The sequence below is a fragment of the Brassica oleracea genome, unplaced genomic scaffold (assembly GCF_000695525.1).
Source record: "Brassica oleracea var. oleracea cultivar TO1000 unplaced genomic scaffold, BOL UnpScaffold00722, whole genome shotgun sequence".
NCBI classification, from domain to species: domain Eukaryota; kingdom Viridiplantae; phylum Streptophyta; class Magnoliopsida; order Brassicales; family Brassicaceae; genus Brassica; species Brassica oleracea.
The window spans coordinates 2729-29389 of record NW_013617444.1 but is presented as its reverse complement, the minus strand read 5'-3'; the positions used below and the strand labels follow the sequence as shown (position 1 = coordinate 29389).

General features: G+C 37.5%; 3 protein-coding genes, 1 long non-coding RNA gene and 1 pseudogene across 7 annotated transcripts in view; 1 reads left to right on the top strand and 4 right to left on the bottom strand.

The window, feature by feature from the left end:
• Positions 1–2088, top strand: part of LOC106319956 (endoplasmic reticulum oxidoreductin-1-like) — a 5126-nt gene extending 3038 nt beyond the window's left edge. The window contains exons 2-5 of the mRNA XM_013758339.1: positions 1127–1359; positions 1414–1616; positions 1695–1821; positions 1897–2088. Coding sequence (XP_013613793.1) covers positions 1127–1359; positions 1414–1616; positions 1695–1821; positions 1897–2088 — 755 coding nt within the window. The remainder of the gene's footprint in view (positions 1–1126; positions 1360–1413; positions 1617–1694; positions 1822–1896) is intronic.
• A 260-nt stretch (positions 2089–2348) lies between these two features.
• Positions 2349–3280, bottom strand: LOC106319966 (annotated as a pseudogene).
• Positions 3281–3878: 598 nt separating this feature from the next.
• On the bottom strand, positions 3879–5311 carry LOC106319968. 4 transcript variants are annotated; one of them, XR_001265654.1, is made up of 4 exons: positions 5099–5311; positions 4354–4625; positions 4214–4265; positions 3879–4127 (listed from the first exon to the last, which is right to left on the bottom strand). It is a non-coding gene; the product is annotated as an uncharacterized LOC106319968 (long non-coding RNA). The 4 variants fall into 4 exon arrangements; XR_001265655.1 differs by having other exon boundaries at positions 4220–4265; XR_001265653.1 differs by lacking the exon at positions 3879–4127 and having other exon boundaries at positions 4144–4265; positions 4354–4452; positions 4581–4625.
• Positions 5312–7736: 2425 nt separating this feature from the next.
• On the bottom strand, positions 7737–12685 carry LOC106319954 (kinesin KP1-like). The gene is made up of 16 exons (XM_013758337.1): positions 12542–12685; positions 11872–12458; positions 11616–11787; positions 11433–11500; positions 11133–11343; positions 10973–11049; positions 10795–10894; positions 10594–10692; positions 10332–10508; positions 9958–10243; positions 9609–9770; positions 9308–9523; positions 9191–9228; positions 8939–9102; positions 8736–8861; positions 7737–8656 (listed from the first exon to the last, which is right to left on the bottom strand). The coding sequence occupies exons 1-16, from the start codon at positions 12576–12578 to the stop codon at positions 7898–7900; spliced, it is 3279 nt and encodes a 1092-aa protein (XP_013613791.1). The 5' UTR covers positions 12579–12685; the 3' UTR covers positions 7737–7897.
• An 11969-nt stretch (positions 12686–24654) lies between these two features.
• On the bottom strand, positions 24655–25251 carry LOC106319967. Its single transcript, XM_013758348.1, has one exon. It carries the CDS (start codon positions 25176–25178, stop codon positions 24780–24782), a length of 399 nt encoding a protein of 132 aa, XP_013613802.1. The 5' UTR covers positions 25179–25251; the 3' UTR covers positions 24655–24779.
• Between the last annotated feature and the right edge of the window lie 1410 nt (positions 25252–26661).

Below are 26661 nucleotides of genomic sequence, written 5' to 3'. Positions count from 1 at the left end.
GGCGGATCATTATTTATATGATATCGCACACGAAAGAAAAATTTCTGTTTTTAAAATTATCTAATTAACTCTATACTCATTTTTTTATATTTTTTATATGATATCACACATTCGTAAAAAAATAGATAGTTTAAGATGCAAAAAAAAAATATTTACTTAATGAATATAATATGAACGAATATTACAAATACATCATTTAATAAAATAAATAATTAAAAACTGAAAATTCATATCCGCGCTGGCGCGCGGATCAGGGTGTAGTTTGTATTATTTTATTAATTTGTTCCAAATTAAATTAGGATTTTTAGTTTGTATAACTGTGTTGGAAAACATATAGATGGTGACAAAAGAACGAAGAGGAATAATGTGTTCTTTAATATTCCTGATAAATTTTACCAATTCATAAAGAATAGTTATTTCCTTTCGCTATTTCTCATTTTTTTATTGTAGAAAAGTAAAGAACAAATTCACTAAATTTGATATAGAATTATCATTTTTTATCATTCCCATAATTTTATTCTCATCCATTTTTTCTTATTTGTTTCTAGTATTCCCGAGATAATTATCAGTTAGACCAATAGTATGTTCGAAATTGTTTTTCGGTTGTAACAAAAATCATTTTTTGTTGCTGGGGAATCTCAGAAAAAAGTTTTTCATAAATTTTATAGTATTTATACTTTTATCTAAATTATGAATGCAGTTTACAAACAAAAAACAAAAAAAAGAAAAAAGAAAAATAAACACTTTCACTATGTAAAAAGGCTTAAGTGAACCACTTTACCATGACATTTGTTAGTAGTTTCAAATTTCTCATAGCGAAAGTGTTTAATTTTCTCCAACTTCTTTATTGATAAGATACTGATTTAAAACTAGTTAAGGACAAGCGCAATGGTGAAGTTTCTCATAGTAAAAGTGTTTATTTTTCCTTTTTCTTTTTTCTTTTTTTTTGTTTTTTGTTTGTTAACTGCATTCATAATTTAACTGGTTACACTGGACCTTCTGCTAGAAGGATTTGGGACTCTATATACTCAGAGAACTGCCCAAAATGTGAGTTTCTCCTTCTCCATCGCTTTTTTTAGTATTGTGAGATGAAAGACTTGTAATGTGATGATGTTTGTACATGCAGATTCGTCTGGAGAAACATGTCCAGAGAAAAAGGTTTTGTACAAACTGATATCAGGTCTTCATTCTTCAATCCCCATGCACATCGCTGGTGATTATCTTCTTGACGAGTCACGCAACCAGTGGGGACAGAACATCGAGCTGATGTATGATCGTATTCTGAGGCATCCGGACCGTGTCAGAAACATGTACTTCACGTATCTGTTTGTGCTGCGTGCTTTAACTTCTCTTCTGTCGGTCTTTGACAAATGCCAAATCTGAACAAGCTTTACTGACTCTTACAACGTATAGGCAACAGAGTACTTGGAGCAAGCAGAGTATGACACAGGGAACCATGCGGAAGATCTGAAAACACAGTCCTTGATCAAACAGTTGTTGTACAGTCCGAAACTCCAAACAGCATGTCCTGTTCCTTTTGATGAAGCTAAGCTGTGGCAAGGTCAAGGTGGACCTGAACTGAAGCAGCAGATCCAGAAAAAATTCAGGAATATAAGGTTTGTGTTTACTTGAAAACGACACACTCATAGAGCTTTAATATGTCGGCTAACCATAAGTTATGTATGTGTTTGCAGTGCACTGATGGACTGTGTAGGTTGTGAAAAATGTCGGCTTTGGGGGAAGCTTCAGGTTCAGGGTCTAGGGACAGCATTGAAAATATTCTTCTCTGTTGGAAACCAAGACAAGGAGGGTGACCAAACAGTGAGTTTCTTAATGTGTATATGCATCGTTTTGAACATAAGCATTTTGATTATCTGAAATATTGTTTTTTTCCAGCTTCAACTGCAACGTAATGAGGTGATTGCACTGGTGAACTTGCTCAACCGTCTCTCTGAGTCGGTTAAAATGGTTCATGATATGAGACCAGACGTGGAGAGGCTAATGGAGGATCAGATAACTAAGACATCATCTAAACCTGGTAGATTAAGAAGAGTATTGGATTTAGCTTTCTCCTTTTTGGTGAAATAATCATTGAGCTGTCCAGCTTTTTGTTAGGCATTCATGCTGAATCAAATGGATAGTCATCGTTGTAACAAAATTAAAGAAAAAAAAGAATATCATTATACAAACTCAAGATTTTGATAAAACAGAAGAAGAATAGAGATTCTTGAGGTAAAAGTAACCTATATATTATATATACCTTATTAGTAACTCTTGATGAACAGAGCTTTTAAAAACAGAGGTTAGGTTTACCCAAAATAGATTTAGGATCATTGGTGATATGCATATGTCATGAGAATTTAGTACTAGATTATCGGATATCGTTTTAATGTAAAAGGTACATATCTCGTAAAGCGCCGGAAAACATTTATACTCTGAAAGTAAAGACAGAGTTCACATACATACGTGCGGGTATTTACATAACGCGCTGAAAACACACAAATTCATGAGATTTATTTACGAAAGTAAAGACGAGTTCACATATATACCTGCGGGTATTATCTATAACCCATTTAATCATGGCCATGGACGAGTTCTCAAGGATTCTTACATTTCATGATCTTGATCTTTGACTAGTAGAATGGGAACATCCTTAGACCTAACTTTTCAACACGAGAAGTAGCCTTAGTAGCATCATCATCAGCCTTCACGAACTGAACAACTAAGGTCTTAGACTCATCATTGGTGACAAGTAGCTGCGGTGGGGTAGTTCCAACGGTTCCGTATGAGGTGGTCAACTTATAAGTGTGTTCTTCTACCGTAACATTTTGTATCTTAAACGCGCTATTTGGGCTCTTGTGTTTACCACCGATGATAATGGCAGATGAGGAGTCATCGACATGAACTCGATGTTTATAGAGGTGTCTGTGGTAGCGTAGTCTCTGTCGATAGTTTCTGTATATCGGAAGCTAACGGGGATGCCCCGTTGGTTCGGAAGACGTGTTTGGGTGATGCCAAGTGGACAAGAGGGAAGTATGTTGGTGGCGGCTGGAACAAGACCACCTCCATCGTTATTCTCTGTCTTAACCGGCAGCATGAAATATTTTTCCCCGACCTTAACTGGAGTTCCGTCGATCTGTGTAGTGCCGTGGGCGCAGACAGCTGCAGACAAGAGGAGAGTGATGAGAAAAGAGGTCACCGAAGGATTCTTCATTATTTTTTAATTTCTTTTTTTGTGTGTGTTTTTAGGATTTGAGTGAGTTGAGTTGTGGAGAGCAACACACATTGTACAGGTATTTATAGGAAGTTCCTGCGGTTAAGTTTTAAAACTGTGGTGCATGTGACAGTTCAAAAAAAATAGTGTGGTAAATAAAACCTAAGAGCATGATTATCCCATGATCCTTAAATGGGTTTCTTAATAATTATTTAATATTTTAAATATACTTAAGTGAGATTAAGAACTCTAGTTAAGAAACTCCCATTTTGAGCGGTCCAATGAGAGTTTCTTAATTAGAGGTTCTAAAAAAAATTATTTATTTTTAATAAAATTTTATTTATTAAATAAAACATATAAAAAGATAACATTTAAAACATAGATTTAAAAAAATACATAATAACAAAGATTAGTACAATAATCGAAAATAATTCGAAAAAAAAATCCGAGCTTGAATGGAAAAATTTTCAAAGGTAAATGAATGGAAAAATTCTCAAAAGTTTGATCAAAATTTTCATCAAGTGATCCCTCAAAAGTGTTTTAAAAAAAAGAAACCATGAGATAATTTTTTTTTATAAAACTTGTTTACAAGTCGAAGGAAACTTGTTTATGAAACTTGTTTTCAAAAAAAAACTTGAGAAGGAACTTGAAAAAAGATGTGTGATGAATGAAGAAGAGTGTTGTGTTGTGAATAAAAGTTTGGTATACAAAGTTTATATAGACAAGACTACAAGAGTTCACAAGACTACAAGAGTTCACAAGTTTATATAGACACAAAGCTTTACAACTCGTGACTGATGACTACAAGAGTTTGCAAGAATACAAGATTACAAGAGTTAGTACGTAAGCATTGCACAAGTGATTACTACACAAGTCCGTGACTGATGACTGATGACTTTACACTCATCTTGACCTGAAAAAATTGAGAACATGACACCCTCTTCTCTCTCTCAAAGTGACAAGCCATGTGACCACAAAGAGCTTTAGAAGAAGTGAAACCTTTACCACATTCTCTGCGAACTTCCTCTCTTTGAACTGCTCCATCTTCTACCTTAAAGACAAAAGATCAAACCACTATATAAGCACAGATCAGAAGAAGAAGAATGGGAAACTAGTGAGAACCCACTTATTTAAATTACCTCAAATATTGGAAGAACACAATGAACTAGAGAATCATCAAGCTCAAAGCTTGATACTTTCTGACAGAGATCAGGTTTTGGGGAATGTAACAGTCCTCTCTTGTTAACAGGCAACAGAACTAGACCACATTCAAGGACGTATCAGTGTGTCAAAGATAATGAATCAGATTACCAACTAAACAATCATAACCCACGATGACAAATACAAATTGAACAATTGAAATTACCTCTCCTAGTATTGCAGGTCCTGGTAGCTTAATCTGATAAATGACCTGCAGGAACAAAAATATAAACTCAATTCTCCAAAAGTAGAACAACGATGAATAATAAATTTTGACAAGAGCTGTGGAGAATCCATAGGTTTGGTCTGTGGATCAGCTTTGACAAGAGAAACCAAAAGTCACGAGCTTTTCATCACTTAAACAACTACAACAAACATCCAAATGCAGAATGCTCGGTATCAAATTTAAATTAGAAAACTAATCTAAATATACAGAAAGGGACAACCTTTTATAAAAGAGACGAATCTGTATCCAAAAGAATTGAACTTTAAGCTTCCATATCTACTATGTCAGCACCAATATGATCTTCTAGAAGTTAAGAGCAATACAAGAGCTTTAAATTCTCTCAGACTAAGCACTAAACCAATCTCTAACAAGAAATAGAAGTTAAGCGACAAAAGTATCAAACTTTCAATGACACGAAGCTAGAGACTACGATTGTTGTAAAGAAAAACATTTCGAACCTCGGAGGTGTGAAGGAGAGAGTGTTGGATTCGTGACTTTTCCAGTAAATGGGTTTTGGCTTCTCGTCTGATTCAGTGATCGAAGGAGCTGAACAAAACCCATCGTCGCTTTTCGAAGCTTTAACGAAAAGACCTTCGCGAAGGTAACGATAACAAATGAAGATACGGAGGAGACGTCGACTCAGCCGAGGGAGTCGTAATCCGTCGTCTGTATCGATCCTTCGTATGTGACGGAGTAAACGAGAAGACACGAAACAACTAGAAACGAAAAGAAAAGAAAAAAAGAAAAAAAAAATTCTGTGGAACTGACACGTAATTCTTAAAATTGGTAACCAAAGTGCCCCCGTTAAGGATGGATAACTCTCCTTTAATTTTGCTTGGATTTAATTAAATCACCATTTTCCTTTAAGGATCCCTGTTGAAACCACCTATAATCATAGTCTAAGAGTATCTTTATCCACCGTATCCGTATTTAACTGGGGTTCTTATGTTATTTAAGAATTAAAATAAAAGAAAATTAGCTTATATGTGAAGACACGTTTCTTATTTGGAGACTACGAGAGACGGATCTTATGAACATGTGTCTCTTTTTACGACTTTTGCTCTCCTTCTTCCCCGACTTAGCTCTTCTTCAGTTTCTCCCAATTCGCAGCTAGAGAGAGAGATGGCGCCGCCGGCAACGGAGCGGAGAAACAAATCTTCAGACCCGGGACCGGTCCCAAACCCGCCCCGGGTCAAACTGTCACCGTTCACTGCACCGGATTCGGCAAACCTCTCTTTATCTTTGAAACTTCCCATTGTAGGAAAAATCGATCTTACAAAAAAATTCTGCTCAGCTGATGTGGTATTGGTTGGATGTTTCGCTATTTGTGTTCGATTACTTTCTGGAGAAATCTATTTAATTAGGGCTTATGTTCTGAGATCAGAGTGAGTATGTGTGTGAGAACTTGTTGATGAACTGGTGGTGATCTAATAATAAATCGACCTCTTGTAGTAGTAAGCTTAATTATCTAATAATAATAATACAAGTTTCTTGTATGAGATTGAAACTCTCTATATATGCCCTTTGTTTCGAAATCGTAATTTGTAATGCTTTGTGTTTTGTTTCAGGGAAAGGTGGTGATACATCCCAGCAGTTCTGGAGGTAAAAAGATCATCTCACACACATTGTTGCTTTATGGTTTTGTCTTTTCTTGTTAATTTTGTTATTTCGTTAAGCCTAAATGTGTGTTTGGACTTTGGTATATGAATAGCACAAAGGACGCTGGCAAAAGCCTTTCTCCTTCCAAATCGGTAAACGTGCTGTCATCAAAGTTAATATTTTCCTATGTTTTGTGGTTTGATCATATTGTTATGGTTCTGTTATTCTTTCCATAACAAGAGCTAATATGAATTTAAAATTGTTGAAATCTTTTGCTTACAGGATGGGATGGAGGCGTTATCGGAATGCAAATTGGAGAGGTGGCTCGCTTACGGGTATGTAGACGGCTCTTCTCATCATGCAAACATATTTGATTGCTTCATGAATTCTATTAGCTTTGCGTCTATTTTGAAAGCATGTTGTCTCTAAGGTTTGTGTAATGAAAGCTCTCTCCTTTATCACTTGAAGCTCTCTCATTTGTTTTTTTTTTTTTTTAAGAACCCGTAAATAAGAGACTTTGCAATGAAGGAGGACATAAAAGTTGAAATTTCTTAACTAAATCTCTTAACCAAATTTACTACTTAAATACTGTTAAAAATTAATTAAGGGGTCTCTAAGATAATGATGCTCTAAAGGTATCTATCAGCTTTTTTTTTAAAAAAAAAATTTAATTTTTTTTTTTTTTTAACAATGGTATCTATCAGCTTTAAATACTTTTTTGGCTCTTTATTCCCCATCTACGGTAACTGATCGGAACTTCGATTTTTTAGCACGACGAACTAACATATAACCACAATCGTTTATCTAAATTTTTTTTTTTTTAAATTATTAGCTAAAACAAGAATCACAAAATGATTTCTACAAGCAAACAAATAAGTGACGACAGAAAATTCACAATCAAGATTTATAACCAGAGAACGACAGGAAGCCAAGACAAGGAAGAGTAAAAACAATGTCTATCATTTGTGGACCATATCCTCAGTTTTCGGAGATTAGAATCACGCATACGGCATCAAGAATTACACAGTTGCAAGACACATGTCCCTGTGGTCCTTGGTTGCTCCACTGAGAATCACGTATGCACTTGAGATTTTTTTTTTTTTTTTCTTGGGTCAAACACTTGAGATTTTTCTATTTCTGTAAAATGGACGATTCTTTTCAATGTTTTAATCATATTATAAGATATGCACTTGATAATTTTTTTTTTTCTTGGGTCAAACACTTGAGATTTTTCTATTTCTGTAAAATGGACGATTCTTTTCAATGTTTTAATCATATTATAAGATTTTGTTTCTCTTTGCTTCCCTGATTAGCTATTTCTAAGGTATTTTTCGACGTAAATTTACACTATGCCTGTACGTAACAACACAACATGTACTTTGGTAATCCAGTTGGAGGATACTGAAAATAAACAAAAGTCCCAATCTTATGATATTTTTTCATTGTTATGAAATTCTCTGTTCTTGAATGAAAACCAAATCATTTCATATCTTTGAATGAAAAACAAAGAACGCTTAACTCACTATACAGTAGGATCGAACAAAATCCACAAACCACACAGGAGGATGATAATAAATCAATCATTCTCCAATCATCTAATTTAATGAAACAAGTTTACGTCATCAGGTCATTAGAAAAAAAAAACAGTTTAATTAGTTTCAGATCCATCTCTCTTTCTCCTTCTGCGTCTGTTTCAGTGGTGTCTCTTTTAAACCTGCCTTACGAGCATTGGTTAGCTGCACTCTATGAGCTAACTTCCCTCTGCTTCCTATAGACAGTCGAACTTTCTCCATTCCGACATTAATGCCACCTCTTCTCAACGGTTGCTGTTGTTGTCTCAGGGTAGATTTTGTTTGCATTCTCTTCTGCATGCTTCGTCTCAGTATGCTACTCAGCGTCTTCCCGTTACTTTTATGCAACTTGGGGCTGATGCAGGGGACTTGGTTAGTGCCGCTTTTTTCATCAGGCGAGTTCGTTATAATAGCTTGGCGTGATGGCCTTAATGGCGAAGTTGATGTGACTGGGAGGTATGGCGTTGGGGCAAGAGTACTCCTTCTTGGAGCTGGAGCTGGTAGAATACGTTTTGGAACAACGGAGAATCTTCCTGTTCTCTTAGGTATCGGCAACCGCTCAGCCATGTCTGGATTGTTCTCCTTTTCAGTGAGGTCATTACACTTGAGGCCACCGTTAGGTAAAGGAGGTAGGTCGTAGCTGGAGGTGCTCTCTGTTTCTTTCGAAGATGCTGTTTCATTTGAGGTCTTGTTGCTTCCCAACAGCATGTTTGCAAGTGGTGGCCTCTTTGAGGTGTTGTTTTCATCTTCGCTCTGCTGTTTTGTATGCTGCTCAGCAATCTTGGTGTCTACATGTTGACGAGCTAGCTTCCTCTCCACCAGCAACTGAGATTCAAGTTCTTTTACCTAGCAGAGGAAGTGATATGTGATGGTTTCAGCAAATATGAAAATGTTCTTCTTGTGGTTATGGTGAGTTATTGTTTACCTTTTCTTGAAGGGTTTTGTTCTTAGTGTCTCGCTCCTTGACTTTTGCTTCTAAACCGAGCATTGTTTCCTCCATTTTCCTCATCTGTTCGTCTTTTCCTTTCATATCTTGTTTCCATTTTTCAACCTAATAAAAAGAATTATCACAACGCAGATCAACACTTGAATGATTCGATCACACATATATGGAGATGTCAAGCTTACCATTTGCTTGTATTTCAGGAGTTCAGTATTGTCTAGCTGTTTCTTTGCAGGTCCCAACTCTATCCCTCTAACTCTGCTAGCAAAATTCAATGAGCATAGCGTTTCACTGTTGTCCTTCTCGTTAGGACTGATCTGTACAAACATGAGGGTCTTCGAATCTCCTCCTGTCAAATACCAGTCAATGTTCATCATAAGCTCCATAACAGAAAAGTCAAGTGTAACATAGGTGAAGCAAAGAACAAAGTTGAGTACCTAGAGAATCCTGAAGTAAGTGGGTGAGCTTTGAATTTCTGCAAAAATAATGCAAACCAAGTGTCAAGTTGGATGAAAAATGGTGATTGTAGTAGAAAATAAATGTATCATATTGACCTGAAAGGAATGTGGGAGCTTTTATTGGCAAGAGCATATATAACGTCACCAAGAGCAGATAAAGATTTGTTGATGTTTTGGGTCTCCTTGAGCCGTTCTCCTTGCACTTCTGTCTTTGCAACCCGTTCGCTTCCTGCTAAATCAACTAACCACAGTTTGCTCTTTGTGCATTCTCCATTCAACAGATTCTCCCCTTTTACCATCACGCAGTGAATGCTGTGCAAAGAAGAAAAGCTACATTTAGATAGCTGATCACCAGAAAAGGAAGAGAAAAATTGAACTACAAAACAGGTGTGCATACCAGTGAGATCGGCTGCTGTGCTCATTGGCCGTCGTTTTCCCAACAGCTCTTGCATTACTTCCTGTTTTCAGCACATCCCAAACCTCCTCCATGGTTGACACGCGTGCTTCAACCAATCCTGGTACGTGGTGATTTCCTTCACTCACTTGCCTTATCTCAAATCTGCAAAGAACCATGATATGAATTTTAGTTAAGGGATGTCGAACTAAGAAGAAACCATTTAGCCAAATTCCAGTTTGAAAAAACAGCAAAAAGTTACTTATAATCCTCACTGAAACACCAAGTTATAATCAACGAGTCTACAAAACCAGGGAGCTTGCGTGCGTAACTATCTAGAAATCTTATGTACCTTTTCGCTGCAGATGCATTTTGTGAAGCAGGGACCAACAAATCTCTTATTTGTTCGTTGTAAACTTCCAAGACACTGACCGAGATCTCATAACTGTAGCGGTTTTCTCGCTCTTTCATTATTTCGAACAGATTTTTCAGTGTTCTATAATTTACACCACGGTTATCTGGAGTTCCCTCCATGGTAAAGGTTTTCCCAGTACCAGTCTGGCCATAGGCAAAGATACAAACGTTGTATCCATCAATGACCGACGTAGCAAAAGGAGCAGTATCCTCAAAAACATCAGCTATAAAAAGAACAAGAAACAACATGTTATGAGATGATGTTTCCTGCAAGGAAAGTAGCAAAGGGTGATATTGGATGCCAAAAATCACCTTGGGAAGCGTTAGGACCAAAGACAGAATCGAACTTGAAGCTTTTCTTGGGAAACCCATTTGACATGACTATGACCTCCCCATTTTTGGTTGACTCAACATCGATTCCCATTGACACTCCTGCTTCAATTTCTTCAAAGTTTAAGGGGCGACACCTGCAAAAGACTCTGATGTTTCCTGAAGGAAAGAATGATCATTGTGTTGTTAGGTTGCCATTGTAAGAAGGTCCCTCTAAAAGTTACTATTGGATATAAACACAAACCTTTTAGCTCTAGTATCTTGTTGTATAGTTCTTTCCTCTCTTTTTCTCCCTCTACAAATTTAGCTTTGAGATTTTCATGCAATTCTGCGTCATGCTTTACTGTCGAAAACAAATGTCAACGAATCAGATTTGCATACGCACAAATTTATAAATTCTTTATAGTGCTTGTGATGTGTCCAAATGACAGAAAGATCAAGACACCTCTGGAGTGGATGTGAGAACTGAACACGTTGATATCTTGGACTAGCGATTTGTATGTAGATGCCTCCTCCAACAGCTTAATTTGCTCCATTTTCATAATCTATGGACCCAGAATCGTTAAAATGAGGCATAATATTTTTGCAATTGCTGATAGTTTCTTAAAGTTTGCTTCGTGTACCTTCAATTTTCTTGTCAAATCTCTTAATGAAGAGAACCATCTGCTCTTTTCTTTAACTTGTCCCTCCACAGCAAATGCTAGATATAAAAAAAAAGTACTGAAATGTCAGCTTTCAGGGTTGCAATGAAAGATGTAAGAAAGAGGAGAAGGGTGTACATACCCAGAGAACCAACATGCATCGACTTGCGCATTAGCTCGTTTTGAAGCTCACGGAGAGAATTCAATGCTTCTTCACATTCTCTACTCTTTCGTTGATTCTCTTGTTTAAGCTCATCAACCATTCTCTTCATGTCCGCCACCTCTTTCTTCTGCTGCTCACAGTCACTACTCACCTCATGGGTCTCTTCTTCCGTACCGCAGTCCACATTTTCCTAAAAAAATAGTACGACATTTTAACAATCTGCAGAACTTATGTACACTCAAACTAAACTGAAAAAACTTCAAGCTTGTGGAATCTCACTTGAGGAGGCAGAGACAGAACAGTGTCAGTTTTTCCTTTCACCGCTAGCACTCCAGTGTCTCCACCATCTGAAAGAGAAACCTGAAGCTTGAATAACCAAGTAAGTAGTTCTATGGTTCCCAGTCACCATATGGAAGATTCAAAATCTAGTCAAAGACACAAAAAGGTTAGAAAGCAACATACAAGTAGCCGTTGCCTCCTTCCTAACAGAAATGCCACATAGAATTGCGGCTCCTGTCACTCCTTCTAACCGTATAGATAACTCTCCTTCCACACCAACAAGCATCCTTAGATCAGACATCACAAAAGGTGTATTTGCTCCCACTTGCGAAAACAAATCAAGTCCGGATATAACCTGCAACAATCAAATCATAAATAAATAGATATGTGATGAACAACAAAAACACAGAAAAAATCTCAAATGCAGTAACGGCCTTGCCTTTGCTCCTTGAATAAATATATCGAAAACTCTAACTCCCGCTGGACCTTCAGTGAACTCGATTTCCGAGAAATGCAGATCAATAAAGTAATCCCCAGGATCCAACGCCTTAAACGTGTAACCGAAATCACCAACTCTAGCCGTCTGATACAACAAAGCCTCCTCCTCGCTGCCAACAACATCATCAGTCATCACAGTCCCACCTCCACTGAAAAACTCATCCTTCAAGAAAGTCACATCCCCCACACTCACGTCCTCGCTCGTAGACCCCGAGTTGATACTCATCACAGGCGTCGTCGTGTTCCCAGGCGGAGAAGGCAGCTCGAATGAAGACTCAGGAGACAGCTCAAACTCAAACGTCTGATTAATCGCCGAGAATTTCACGGATCGAGTTTTACGTCCGCCGTCGATTCCGTTCTCCAGAGAAAGCTCGGTGGAGAATCTGAGCTTCTTAGCGATCTCCGGAGAGTCTACGTACCTGCTTCCTCGAGGTATATCAGGGGAAGCGCTACAGCTTACTAGATCGGGAGATGCTAGACGAAACCCTAACGCTACGGGATCGCTAGATTGTTCCATGTCAACAACATCTACAAATCAAAATCCAGATTCTAGTGTTAAAACTCTTCTGCATTTTGGAAATGCGTAAGGGACGAGTTTCGAGTGACCTTACCGTTGCTCAATTCGCAATATGAATCCAGATCTGCCATTGTCAGAGTCCTTGAGCTCGATCACTGTACCTTTTAAAGAAGAGCAAAGAGGAGGAGAAGGAGGAGAGAATATTGTGTGGTTAACTTAAGGTAAGAATCGGATCCCGTTACGGTTATTTTAACGTTATTAGACGACCGTTTGATTCTTTTTTACTCTCCTTTCAAATTTGAAATTGTTTTCCCGGGCAGACGGGCAATGATTGACCTCCTTTTTTTTTTACGGGCAAGCTATAATTACTTGGGCTTTTTATAACGGATTCAAGTGGACAGGACATAACTGAAACCAAAATTGATATATTATTTTAATTATCGGGTGTATTGAATTAATGATTTTAGGAGATTTTGGAGTTTTTAATTTTGGTGGTATTTATGTGAGTTTTGAAGTGATTTGAGTGTTTTAGTAAAAGTTCAAAAATAAAAATAAAATTTATAGGTGATTTGGTAAGATATTTTCTGAAAATCTTAGAATTGTTAAGGTGATTTTAAATGAAAATATTTAACTGATAATATTTTCTTCTGAGCAAAGTTCTTATCAAATACGAAGCTTTATAAAGTTCATAAGTACAGTTCAGCCAGTGTTTCTGAAATAGTTGCTTTATGTTGTGTTTTTCAATGATGGCAGGTCGTTCCTCTGTTTCGTTATCATCTGATCAAGTGTTAAAAATGTTTCCCATTTTTTATGCTTCCTAGAGAATTACGTTCATAGCCTAGAAGAGAATCTTGAGGCTATACAAAAAGACATGGAAGAGCTTAAAAGTGGCATGGTTCACCACTTGCGTTGAATGTTCTTGGAGCGACCATGTCTTACAAAACGACGATGCAGGAATAGCATGATGTATAGGAACTCTACCGGCAAGTGAGCAAAACGACACGGTTTTTGCCAAAACGCTTCACTGCAGAACAGAAGGGCAAGGCCATTCTGATTCCCTCTGATGATAAAGCCCAAGTTCCGCATAGACCCAGCAAGCAGCCTGTCAAGGGTTTGTCATCATCCAGTCAACAAAGCTCTCAACGGTCGACGATCACCAAAAGCAGTGTACACAAGCCAGCTGCTACTTGTACGACTGAAGGAGCGCATATGATCGAGCTGTCAAATCCATTCTCAGCATAGACACCTGATGATGACACCTTTACATTTCCTGCATAAATAGATCAACTTTGTATCAAACCAAATCAAGAAAATAAGAAAGTTATTCAACAAAACTCTATCTTCTTCACTTTCCTTTATGGTATCAGAGCATCAGGGATAGCTCCTTGGATGCGATGGCTATGGAGGTGTTTAAACCACCCTCTTTCAACATCACCAACTGTGTTACGGTCACTCTTACTGATCGTAACTACATCCTTTGGAAGTCGCAGTTTGAGGCGTTTCTCAACGGCCAAGGACTGCTCGGCTTCGTTACTGGTCAAACTCCTCAACCACCCACTACCATCCCTGTTCCAAACATCAACGGCAACAACGATGAAGCTCCGCACCCTGATTACCACCGATGGTTTCAAACAGACCAAATGGTGAAATCTTGGCTCCTTGGCTCCTTCTCTGAAGACATCCTCAGTGTAGTCATAGACTGCTCAACGTCTCTGGAAGTCTGGAACTCTCTCGCTAGCCACTACAACCGCTCCACAAGCTCTTGCCTGTTTGAGCTCCAGAGAAAGCTTCAAACTATGTCGAAAGCTGAGAAGCCAATGGATGAGTACCTGAAGGAAATAAAGAACATCTGTTCTCAGCTCTCCTCCATTGGTAGTCCCGTTCCAGAACGCATGAAAGTGTTTGCAGCGCTTCATGGGTTAAACAAAGACTATGAGCCTATCAAAACCACCATTGAGAGCTCTATGGATTCCTTCCCAACTCCGACCTTTGAAGAAGTTGTCCCACGTCTCACAAGCTATGATGACCACCTTCAGAGTTACGCAAGCCAGAGCTCCGTTACTCCTCATTTGGTGTTATACTCTAACAGGGGACGAGGAACCTCTCACCGTGGAAGAGGTCGAGGCAGAGGAAACTACTCCACGAGAGGCCGAGGCTTTCATCAACATTTATCTCCCTCCTCCAACTCCTCTGTCTCCTCCGAATCTGAAGCAAGACCGGTTTGTCAGATCTGTGGTCGCGTTGGACATCATGCTCTGAAGTGCTGGCACCGTTTTGATAACACCTATCAGACGGAGGATGTTCACAATGCACTAGCAGCTCTTCGCATTCCTGATGTCACAAACTCTACTGGTCACGAGTGGTTCCCTGACTCCGGAGCTACGTCTCACGTCACGAACTCCCCTCACCACCTGCAGTATTCTCAGGCCTACACAGGCTCTAACTCTGTCATGGTTGGCAACGGCGAGTTCCTGCCTATCACTCACACCGGCTCTGCATCTATTGCTACCACGTCAGGTACTCTTCCTCTCACTGATGTTCTAGTGTGTCCTGATATTGCGAAATCACTTATGTCAGTATCAAAGGCTACTGTGGATTACCCTTGTGCATTTGTCTTTGATTGTGATGATGTCCGTGTGTTTGATAAGGGAACCAAACAGCTTCTTCTTCGAGGAAGCCGTAATAAGGGCCTCTATAAGCTGCCAGAATCTCCTCAACATGTGTTCTTCTCCTCGCGACAAGTCTCCACCTCAGATGAGAGGTTAGGACACCCCAATCCTCACGTTCTACAGCAACTATCTGCAAATAAGTCTATCTTCATCAATAAAAGCACCAAGAGTCTCTGTGAGGCATTTCAACTTGGGAAGAGTTCTCGTTTACCTTTTGAAGCGTCCTCCTTTGTAGCAACAAGACCGCTAGAGCGTATCCACAGTGACCTCTGGGGACCATCACCGGTGTTGTCTGTGCAAGGATTTAGATATTATGTCATCTTTGTAGACCATTTCACAAGATTCTGTTGGTTTTTCCCTATGAAGAATAAATCAGATTTCTATCATACCTTTGTTAAGTTCTAAACTCTGGTTCAAAACCAATTTCAAACCACCATTGGAACCTTTCAATGCGATGGAGGAGGTGAATTCATCAGTTACCCCTTCCTCACTCTTCTTCAAACCTCTGGAATCCAACAGCATATCTCTTGTCCCTACACGCCACAACAAAACGGCTTAGTAGAGCGTAAACACAGACAAATAACGGAACTTGGTCTCTCGCTGATGTTTTACAGCAAATTACCTCAGAAGTATTGGGTAGAAGCCTTCTTCACTGCTAATTTCCTCAGCAACCTTCTACCTCACACGGCTCTTGAAGGCTCTCACAGTCCCTACGAGCTACTACATCAGAGAAAGCCGGATTACAGATCACTTAGAGTTTTTGGATGTGCTTGTTATCCAATGCTCCGAGACTATGGCCATCACAAGTTTGATCCAAGATCTCTACAATGTGTCTTTCTAGGCTATAATGAAAAGTATAAAGGATACAGATGCTTACTTCCTGCTACTGGAAGAGTGTATATCTCGCGCCATGTTATCTTCGACGAGAAACATTTTCCCTTTAGCAAAGAATACTCAGAGCTGCACCCTTCTCCCAAGACTCCCTTAGCTACGGCTTGGCAGAAGAGTGTGTTGCCTGTGTCACCTGTTGTTTCGAAGCCCGCTGCTCCACCCTTCTCTCCTGCTCCTCCGCAAGAATTCATGCAAGCGCCTCTGTTCACAGCTTCAGACTTTCCACCTTTGTCCTCCACAACCGCAACTCCAGCCTCTCCGTCGTCTGTAGCCTCCTCTACTGGTTCTACTCCTTGTGTGGGACATAGTTCTGAGTGTACGTCAGGCTTAGATCCTGCTTCTATAGGCAACAGCTATGTACCTACGCAAGGCAGGACAGCATCAGTTGGAGTTCCTACACCATCAACATCTCACCCAATGATCACAAGAGCTAAGGATGGAATAGTCAAACCAAACCCGCGTTATGCATTACTTACACAGAAGGCGTCATACACTGAACCTCGAACGCTGGCTGAAGCATTAAGCCATCCTGGATGGAATGCCTCCATGAATGAAGAAATTGGCAACTGCGAAGAAACAAAAACATGGTCTCTCGTTCCCTATAAAGAGGGAACAAACGTGTTAGGGAATCGATGGGTTTATCGGGTCAAACTAAATGCTGACGGCACGGTCAAGTCCCTACGCTCAAGACTAGTGGCTAAAGGGTTCAATCAATCCGAAGGAGTTGATTACCTTGAGACATACAGCCCTGTGGTGCGATCTGCCACGGTTCGTATGATCCTGCATACAGCTATGGTCATGAAGTGGCACATTCGACAAATGGACGTTAAAAACGCCTTTCTCCACGGCGACTTGAATGAAACAGTTTACATGAAGCAGCCAGCCGGCTTTGTAGATAAGACCAAACCCAATCACGTGTGTCTTCTTCACAAGGCTCTCTACGGCTTGAAGCAGTCTCCCCGCGCCTGGTTCGATAAATTCAGCAACTATCTCATCGAGTTTGGGTTCGTTTACAGTTACAAAGACCCCTCTCTCTTCATCTACTCTCATGGGAAGAATGTCATCATGCTTCTTCTCTACGTTGACGATATGCTGATCACCGGAAACACCTCATCAGTCATGAAGACATTCTTGGATGAACTCAGCAAGCAATTCAAGATGAAGGACTTGGGGCAAATGCACTACTTTCTTGGCATTCAAGCGACCTTCCATGCTAATGGTCTCTTCCTCAACCAGCAGCAGTATGCTGAGGACATACTCGCTGTGGCGGCAATGTCAGACTGCAACCCTGTGGCCACTCCACTACCTACTCAGCTCAATCAAATCCCGCAACAAAAAGAGCTGTTCTCGGATCCAACATACTTCCGGAGTCTCGCAGGAAAGCTTCAGTACCTGACATTAACAAGACCCGACATTCAGTATTCTGTCAACTACATATGTCAGAAAATGCACGCCCCGTCTGTCTCGGATTTTAATCTGCTGAAACGGGGAACGACAAAACTTGGCATTAACTTCACAAGTGAAACAGATTTCGCGGTGAGAGCTTACAGTGATAGTGATTGGGGAGGCTGTTCCTCCACTCGTCGCTCCACTGGAGGATTCTGCACCTTCCTTGGCTCCAATCTGATCTCGTGGTCATCTCTGAAGCAAAATTCAGTCTCCCGCAGCTCGACTGAAGCAGAATACAGGTCACTGTCTGAAACCGCAACAGAACTCCATTGGATTGGCTCTGTTATGCGAGAACTTGGGATTCCCATGAAGACCACTCCGGAACTATATGGTGATAATCTATCTTCTGTGCACCTCACTGCTAATCCAGCTTTCCACAAGCGCTCGAAGCACTTTGAGATTGACTATCACTATGTGAGAGAGCGAGTCGCTCTCAAAGCACTTGTTGTTCTTCACATTCTAGCTCGCTTCCAGCTTGCTGATATCTTCACTAAGTCTCTTCCGGCGGCGGCGTTCCAAAGTTTTCGATCCAAACTTGGCGTCGTCGAACCTCTGTCGCAAAGTTTGAGGGGGCTATAGGAACTCTACCGGCAAGTGAGCAAAACGACACGGTTTTTGCCAAAACGCTTCACTGCAGAACAGAAGGGCAAGGCCATTCTGATTCCGTCTGATGATAAAGCCCAAGTTCAAAGCCCAAGTTCCGCATAGAAGCAACATGTCAAGGTTTTGTCATCATCCAGTCAACAAAGCTCTCAACGGTCGACGATCACCAAAAGCAGCGTACACAAGCCAGCTGCTACTTGTACGACTGAAGGAGCGCATATGATCGAGCTGTCAAATCCATTCTCAGCCTTAGATGATCTCATAGACACCTGATGATGACACCTGTGCGTGCTCTAGGGTTTTACATTTCCTGCATAAATAGATCAACTTTGTATCAAACCAAATCAAGAAAATAATAAAGTTATTCAACAAAACTCTATCTTCTTCACTTTCCTTTATGATGCATTAGACGTTTCGACTTCATGCCACAAAACATGAAGTTCTTCCGATATTGGGATAGCTTACGTTCTGCCTCCAATATTGCGCTATGTTTCCACCATTTTTTACACTGTAAAGACAACTTGATAGAATGTTAGGAAAACGAGGGATTCATTGGTGGATATGACCAAGGTTACCAAGTTATCAATAACCTTGTCCGTGCTTGTTTATTGACGGAGGATGATGACTATGACAACAAGTTTGTGAAAATGCATGATCTGGTACGTGAAATGGCTTTATGGTTAGCATGTGATATTGAGAAGCAAGAGGAGAGATTTGTTGTGCAAGCCAGTTTGGGGCTACATGAAGTACCACGAGTCAAAGACTGGAGTATTGTGAGAAAAATGTCACTGATGAATAATGAGATTCAAGAGATATCCAGCAGACACGAGTGTCATCATCTTACAACTCTCATACTCATCATAAGGAGCTGTGATATATGGGAGATGGAGATTGGGAGGACGTCATGGGACATAATTCTGACTAGGAAAGACTGAGAAACCTCACCAGTGTGATTATAAATGGCTGCAATGGACTAAAGGATTTGACGTGGTTGTTACTTGTTCCTAACCTTACTCATCCGGAGCTTCAGTGTTCAAAGCCAGTTTCCTGCAATCGCTACTGTTTGTGATTACTACCTTTCTGGGCTGTCTTTTGTTTGTATTATTATATGTTAATGGTTTGCTTAGTCTATCACTTGATATGCAACAGACTCCTCTTTCTTCTATTGTTTGGTTTTGTATAACCTCAACTACTGAAGCTACCTCAGTCACTACCTCTAATTCTCCTTGTTTAAAAAGAACTGTTAAATGATAGTTATAATCTCAAATCATATATCTTTTGTTTGATTATTTTATACTATCATTAAAAGAGGAACAAACCCTGGAAGGTTGAGGCCACTGTGGATGTCAAAAGAGAAGAAACAGAGCTTCTTTTTAGCATCATACACAGTGAGTGAAGAGAAGCCACAACCAACGATGAGGATACAATGAGTCTGTGATAGGATGGAACCAGGCTGACGAGCTCGTCGGTGGCGCGTTGAACGACAGGGATAGAGAGTGGTGGCTCGTAAGAAGGAGAGAGGAGGAGGTGGGGGTGATGTGGAGAAGAGAGTGGTGGCTCGGTGAGGAGGAATTGCAAAAGGAGAGCACACTAATACAACCAAAGTCTCGACTCTCTATGCGTGTATGTTGTTCATATATGTATACATAATAAATTTATTTATTTATTTTCAAATATCTTCAAATAACACTTATGGAAATGTTATTTTACAAGAGATGTTCTTAACTAAAAATGGATATGAAGTCTATTAAAATTTGTATCAAAAATTTTATTACTAAATATTGTTTTCAATTGAATAACAGTGGATTTGATATAACTTTTAGAATGTGTTATTTAAATAACAGCAGATTGCAGATTGTAAAGCAGATTGCAGATTGTAAGTGAGTTTTAGTGATTTTACACAAATCACATGTTGAGTAACACTTGATTTAAAAAAAAAAATTAAAATCATTGATGAATAACAGGAGATTCCAATAAAATCCCAAAATCTCCTAAAACCCTCAATTCAATACACCTCGGTAAAGATTAGTTTGTGAATTATCGATGTTATCTTAGATTATCTTAGAATTTAGACCAAAAAAAAAAAGAATTATCGATGTGAGACACCTGCGTGAGGCAATCAGTTTTCGTACTTGGATTGGGTATTTAGAATCTGGCCCAATTAGTTCATTTCGTTTTGATAACGAGGCTTCAAGCCAATTGGCACAGAAACTCAACAGCTTTATAGAAATGTACAACTCTAAAAACATTTTACAAAATAGATTTTTCCTTTGAATATGGCATTCTGGATTTTTTTCAGGATGATTTTAATTGGACTTTTACAACCAGATCTTAGAAATCGGAATAGAAGGAAACATCAGAAATAATGAGAATGAATATTGAAAGTTGTAAAAAGGTAACAAAAAGGTATAAATCAAGGCTGATGTTTAATTAATTTATTTTTAAAATATGAAGAATATTTTAAAAAGGTATAAACCAGATCCTAGCATATGTTTAATTTATTTATTTTTAAAATATGAAGAATATTGAACAAGAATAATAAATAAGAAGAAAATTAAAATTTGAAGAATAAAATATTGCACTTCAAAGAATTAACCTTATTACTTTTCAAAACTAGGGTTCCAGGACCGGCACTAAATAGTAAATACTAGTAAAATGTATCTTACGACGAAACAAAACAAGACAAGGATGGTCTAAGTAAAAAGACAAGGATGGTCTAAGTAATAGACTCGTAGGTTGGGATTTCGAGAATATTCATTTAACTTAATATATACGCATATTCTAGAAAACGTATTGGGTTGGCTCAAATTTGTTTTCTTTGAATTTGTACGTACTTGATTGTTAATGTTAACTAGATTTTTATCCGCGCTTTTAAAGCGCGGAATAATTTTTATTGTTGATAGTTTAATAATCTGTCGTTTGTTCAATAATTTTTTTAGGCATATGTATGTCTGGTGACCGGTTTAATTTTTTTGTTCACTAATTTGTTTAGGCGTGCACGTTTGTTGATTCTGAAAATGTTCTTCTAAAGCGTGAGATTTGTTTGTTAATTTTTTTCTTGTTAAAATTTAATTAGAATAAGATATAAATATCAGTACATTGTAGAATTGTGTGTTTCAAAATATTTGTAATCTAATTACGTGTATAAATTTTATGTTAATTATATATGTTTGTAAAATAGAAATATGTATTATACAAAATCTACTTATGTGTATAAAACTACTATAATGTTTTTAAAGATAATGAATTTAATATTATATATTAGATATGAACTATAATAGTTCATTTGAGGGTTTTTTATTTTGGTTATAGAATAGTTCATTTATGGTTTTTGTTAAAAGATGTTTGTGGAATTAGGGGCTGATGATAAAAAAGATCATGCTTTTGATTTTGAATGATTTGTATAAAATTCCATTTGCTTATTCATAAATCTATATATATATATAAAAATGTTTCTTCTCATAGATGGGTCGTAGGTAATGTTATTAATATATATCCATTGAACATATATATTAATATATATGTTTATTTTTTCCTTTAACTAAAAAAATTTATTTTTTCCTTTAACTAAAAAAAATCCGAACTGTTTCCAAAAATAATGTTATTAATATATCTTATATGTAAAGAAGAGTAAAATCAGGAGTTATTGTTTCTTAACAAATTTGTTTGTATTGATTCTGTTTATATTTTTTTTCAAATATATGGTTATTATTGGATTAATTACAATTAAAAATTTAAGACCAGTGGCATTCAGTTGTAAATATTTAGAAAAATTTAGGGTTATTTTTAATGTGTACTTCAGTTTTAATAGATTAGATTTATAACTCTTCGCTCGAATATAACTAAAACGCTAATCAATGATAATGATGAATTAAATATATGTATACTAAATTCTTCCAAAAATCATCTCTTTTCTTTACTCTAACCTCTCTCTAGAAACTTCCTAACTGAGGACGATCGTCGGTGGCCGGTGGTTCTTACCGCCGGTTACCATCTCTTTTTTTGTTTTTTGATTGTATATATTCGATCTGTTTGATCGATTTTCACTTCCGGTTGCGGACTTTACTTTTCGCTAGGCGATTTTGATGTGCTTAGAGTCAATTGATCAGAGCAGTTTATCAATCACTTTCTTTTTCTGAATCATTTTGACTCTTATAATAAAAATCCCATCTTTGGATCGGTTCCTAAGCTTCCTCTCTTTGAAGATATCATACCCCTACTGCTTTCGTTTGGTCTTCCTCTTCCCGTTGGTCATCCTCTACCTTCATCTTTAAGGAAATCAATCTTTGCTTCGATGTTATAAGTAAAGTTTTCCGAGAAGTTGAAAAGTTGAGCTTTGCAAGATGTCTAGATGATTTACTTCGGTTTTAGATGAGTTGAAGCTTGCTTCTGATTGCAAGTGTTTCAACAAAAACTGTTGGTGAATCGTTTTAAGTTTCTTGGTGAATTGCACATCCGACGTAAAGAATGCAAGACTGGAGAAGACAGAGGCGACATAGAGAAGGAAGCATCAATCAAGTGAAGTTAAAGGATTCCGGCGTCGAAGTTAGTATAGCTTGGGGATTTGCCGGAGGCGCGTCACAAAATTATCCACCTGCTGCAGCGGCGCGTGAGGAGGCACACAATCCAAGCTTGGTGATGAAGCTTGGGATGACGCGTGTTGGAATTTCTTTACATGCTGGACGCGTGTACTGCTTAGGTTTTTCTCGAAGCTTAAGGAAAAGTCAATATAATGGACTTTTTCTGTTGGGTTAATTTTATCTCGAGAATGTAAGTGTGGGTAATGGTCCATTTTGTAACTTCACTTGTACTATGCCTTTATGGGCCAACATCAATACAAAGTATGTTGACAAAAAAAAAAAAAATATATGTATACTAATGTTCAAAGAACTTTCACCGGACTTCATCGGTGATCATATAGTATCTTTGAAGTTCCAAGACGCGCAACACATACACATCTATCTGTAAATATTTATGATTGTATGCATCAGACATTAGTGGTACGGCTAAATTAATAATTAGAACAGCTGTATGTGATATGAAGTGAATCATATGATATGGAAGTACAACACGTCTTTGTCCTCTTACCGTACATTCTTTCTGGCAACTAGAGTAAAAGTCATGCGCCAGCCTATCATGTCATAACTCTTATTTATTTATTATGCATTTTATTTCCTTAAACATATCCCATAAATGTGCATTACACAGAATGAAACGTGAAAGGTAATTATTTGGGTTTTTTCCAACTGTTGTTCTGACACATACCTACGTGTTTATGACAAAGATGGCAATTTTTTTTGGGCAATATGTCATACGATGATACAAATATAGGAGTAAAAATAAGTTATTTGAAGCGTTATTAACCAAGAACCTGTGGGTCGAATAACTAAAAGACTCGTCACGTAGGTCAAAATCACATACCTAAGTACACTCTACGAATATTCTTGTATGTTTTAGACTTCCAGTCATGGTAAACATTTTAAGACTGGTAAGAATATTGGACTTTTCATATATATTAAGAATTTCATTAGTGCTTAGGTTTCAAACTACAACTATCTTGGGTTATGGAATAAATTTGAGGTGTATATTAATTTAATTTTGTGCGAAATATATCAATATTGAATTAGTTAATATTAATTTAATTATGTGTAAAATATATCAGTATTGAAATATGTTAATATTGAATTCATTAATAAGTTAAGTGGTGGTGTTGTTCGAATCTTCACCAACACCACCACTTCAACTGCAGGTGTTCAACGCGCTCTAGACCGCCTAATCCAGGACCGTCTGCTCTCCTTTCCATCACCGGATAGCTCTCATTCCATGCTTGAGTTCGACTTTTCTAGCATTCGGCTTCTTTGAGGCGTTTTGGTTGTTTTTAGTTTTTTTTTTCATTTGTTTAAATAAGTTGTAACCAACATTTTTTTAAAAAAAAAATTGGTATAAATTTTAACATTTCACTCCCAAAAAAATCTCACTAAATATGCTGACAACATGCAGTAATTTTTTTTTCCAAATTAACGATGTTCACAGCTCGCGCACAATTTTGGACAGGAAACAATTTGATAATATACTTTTTAAGAAAACAATTTCATAATATTTGATCATATTATATTATGGTTTTGGATGTAACACCGTATTTGAAGTTAAAATTGACAAAACTGAAAAGTAGTTTTTATACACGAAATTTATGTTGTAATTAAAAAAATGTACAATATATTACCACCGACATAGTTTACAACCAGAGACTTGTAAATTTTCGTAGAAGCTCTGAACTTCGTTAATTTACAAGTTTGAAGTAACGCAATGTGGTTGATTTACAAGCTCTGAATTTCGTTAATTTTAGTCCAATAAGTTCATTAATATTTCTATTTTAAAAAGCCTAAATTTCGTTTTTAAAAGAATGATTTATTGCATAGATTTTCATAAGACTTTTGATTTGGTGCATGCAGATTTATAAAACATATATAATTATCGGTTATAAAATCATTTATGTAAATTTTTTAACAACTATAACTTCATAATAAATTAGCATTAGAAAAAGATGTGTAATTTTGAACTTCCTTTATTGGGTCATAGACATCAAGATTTAAAATATTAAAATCCAATTTTTTAGTTATAATCTTATGCAACTTTACTGATTCTCTGACCAAGAATGAATACGCAAAAGGAATATACTCGTAGTATGAATAAAAAACTTTGAAAATAAATTTAAAAAATCTAATCTACTATGGATCCAAGCAATAATCTAAACAAGCTGTGTTTCTTCCCATCCTTCTTCTTCTCTTTGTACCGATATTGCAATGGAGACGAATAAGAAGAGACCGAAGAAGATGAGTAACAAGACGAGACCGATGTGGAAGATGATGCTGTTGATGACGCCGTTTGAGCTGCGTTCTTAGTGTAGTCGTAATACTCTACCTTAGAGAGCCTCTCGGTGAGACATAGGGAACATACTCCAGGAGACTGTCTGTGTTTCGTGTGCTTCTTGCATGAGAAGTTATTGTCTGAGTTTGAATTGGGATTGGAGTTTGATCTCTTTCCTTCAGGGTTCTTTGATTTAATTTCTCTTCTTGTTCTTGATCTTGATCCACTGGCGATAAGGAAAATGTTTGCCATTGCTTGAATCTCGTGAGCTCTGTATGTATTTTAATATTTCTTTTTTACTTATGTTTTCTCGGCTCGTGGTTGTACTTATAGGTGCTTTGTGTAGTTAATGCAAAGCTGGTTTTGATTTTCCATGAAGTTTCCAAGACCCTTCTCTCTTCCTTTCTTTTAAACATTTTCATTTAAAAAGAAGCAAGAAAAAAAAAGATTTTTTTAATTTTCAAAAAAGGAGTAAAGAAAGAAATGTTTTGGAGAAAAATGTAGGATGGCCCCCACATTTTACTTTTTTTATCGATTTTTCCGTCTTAATTTTTTGTCTTTTTGGTCAAGGATTATTTATTTGTGTTTACCTGTGATACAATAGTAACGACACTAATAAAAAAACTTTATAATCAAAATTTGTTTACTAGTCACCAATCAAATGGTTCGATTTTATTAATAGCTAAAATAACTATAGATTTTGTTTGTATATGTGAATGAAAAAAGTTGGTAACTTGGTGAGTAGATGCAGACATTATTAATTCTGACCAAACTTTTTGTTCCATTGTTGTGTTTGGTTTAGTTATGAGATCTGGAGTGGTTAGAGTGTATTTTCTTAAGATGGACGGCTTTGATGCATTGAAGAATCTGGTAGGTCCATCTAATTAGGTAAGTCGGTGGGCCGATTTTCATGGGCCTTTATAGCTCAAATGTGCTCCGAGGTCAATGCCCATCTTTCCGTCTCTTTCGCGGTGGCGAGACCGTGTGTCATTTGCTCGTGACACATGCCAATACTTGATTTTTCAGACAATAGTTCGTGAACAAAGTTCAAAACACATGTATTCACACTACTAGATTATTATTAGTATTCAAAGGTTCACACTTTGTCTCCAAAAGATTATTTATTTATAGACAAAGTCTTAAAGTAATTATCTTATATAGTAAGGCATACACAATTACAGACGAAAATGTGAGATAGCAATGATACTGTGTTGATGTAAAAGAGACACCACAGTAGTACTGCAGAAAATAAATTGAGAGGCAAAACACTACAAACAAATACTTATGCTTTATTAGAATATCTTTTAAACAATCTATTACAAAATCTGTTTAATTCAGTTTTTACACGTCTAGTGTTAACACCCTAACACACGCTACTGAACGATTCCTAAGCTATAAAGCTTATGTCTCTCTTCCGTCAGTACTTCAGCACTTGCTTCAGCACGACCAAAACCACACTCAAGGGCTTTTCTCTCTCTCTATAAAATCAGCCTCTATGTATCTTTTTCCCAACGACCCTTAGAGCTATTTTATCATTAACTCCATGTTCTTGAAACCCTAGTCTCCTAGGCAACATGGAGATGAACATCTTCCATAATATTAAGTGCAACTTTCCTTTTCTTGGAATGCACTTATTCCTCTTTTTTTAAGTCATCAACTTGCTCCCCAAGTTTATTCCTCTTGTCTTTTCTCCAAGATATTCCTTTTCTCTCCAAGTCTCCACGACTCCAGCTCA

Bases quoted from the DNA above. Each gene is read 5' to 3' on its own strand.
- LOC106319954 (XM_013758337.1), bottom strand. From the start codon at position 12,578: ATGGCAGATCTGGATTCATATTGCGAATTGAGCAACG. The intron at 10,895-10,972 runs GTACACGAAGCA...CTGGGTCCATAG, and splicing joins ATTTGACAAGAAAATTGAAG to ATTATGAAAATGGAGCAAAT. The intron at 8,862-8,938 runs GTAAGCTTGACA...TCTTTTTATTAG, and splicing joins TCCTGAAATACAAGCAAATG to GTTGAAAAATGGAAACAAGA.
- LOC106319967 (XM_013758348.1), bottom strand. From the start codon at position 25,178: ATGGCAAACATTTTCCTTATCGCCAGTGGATCAAGATCAAGAACAAGA.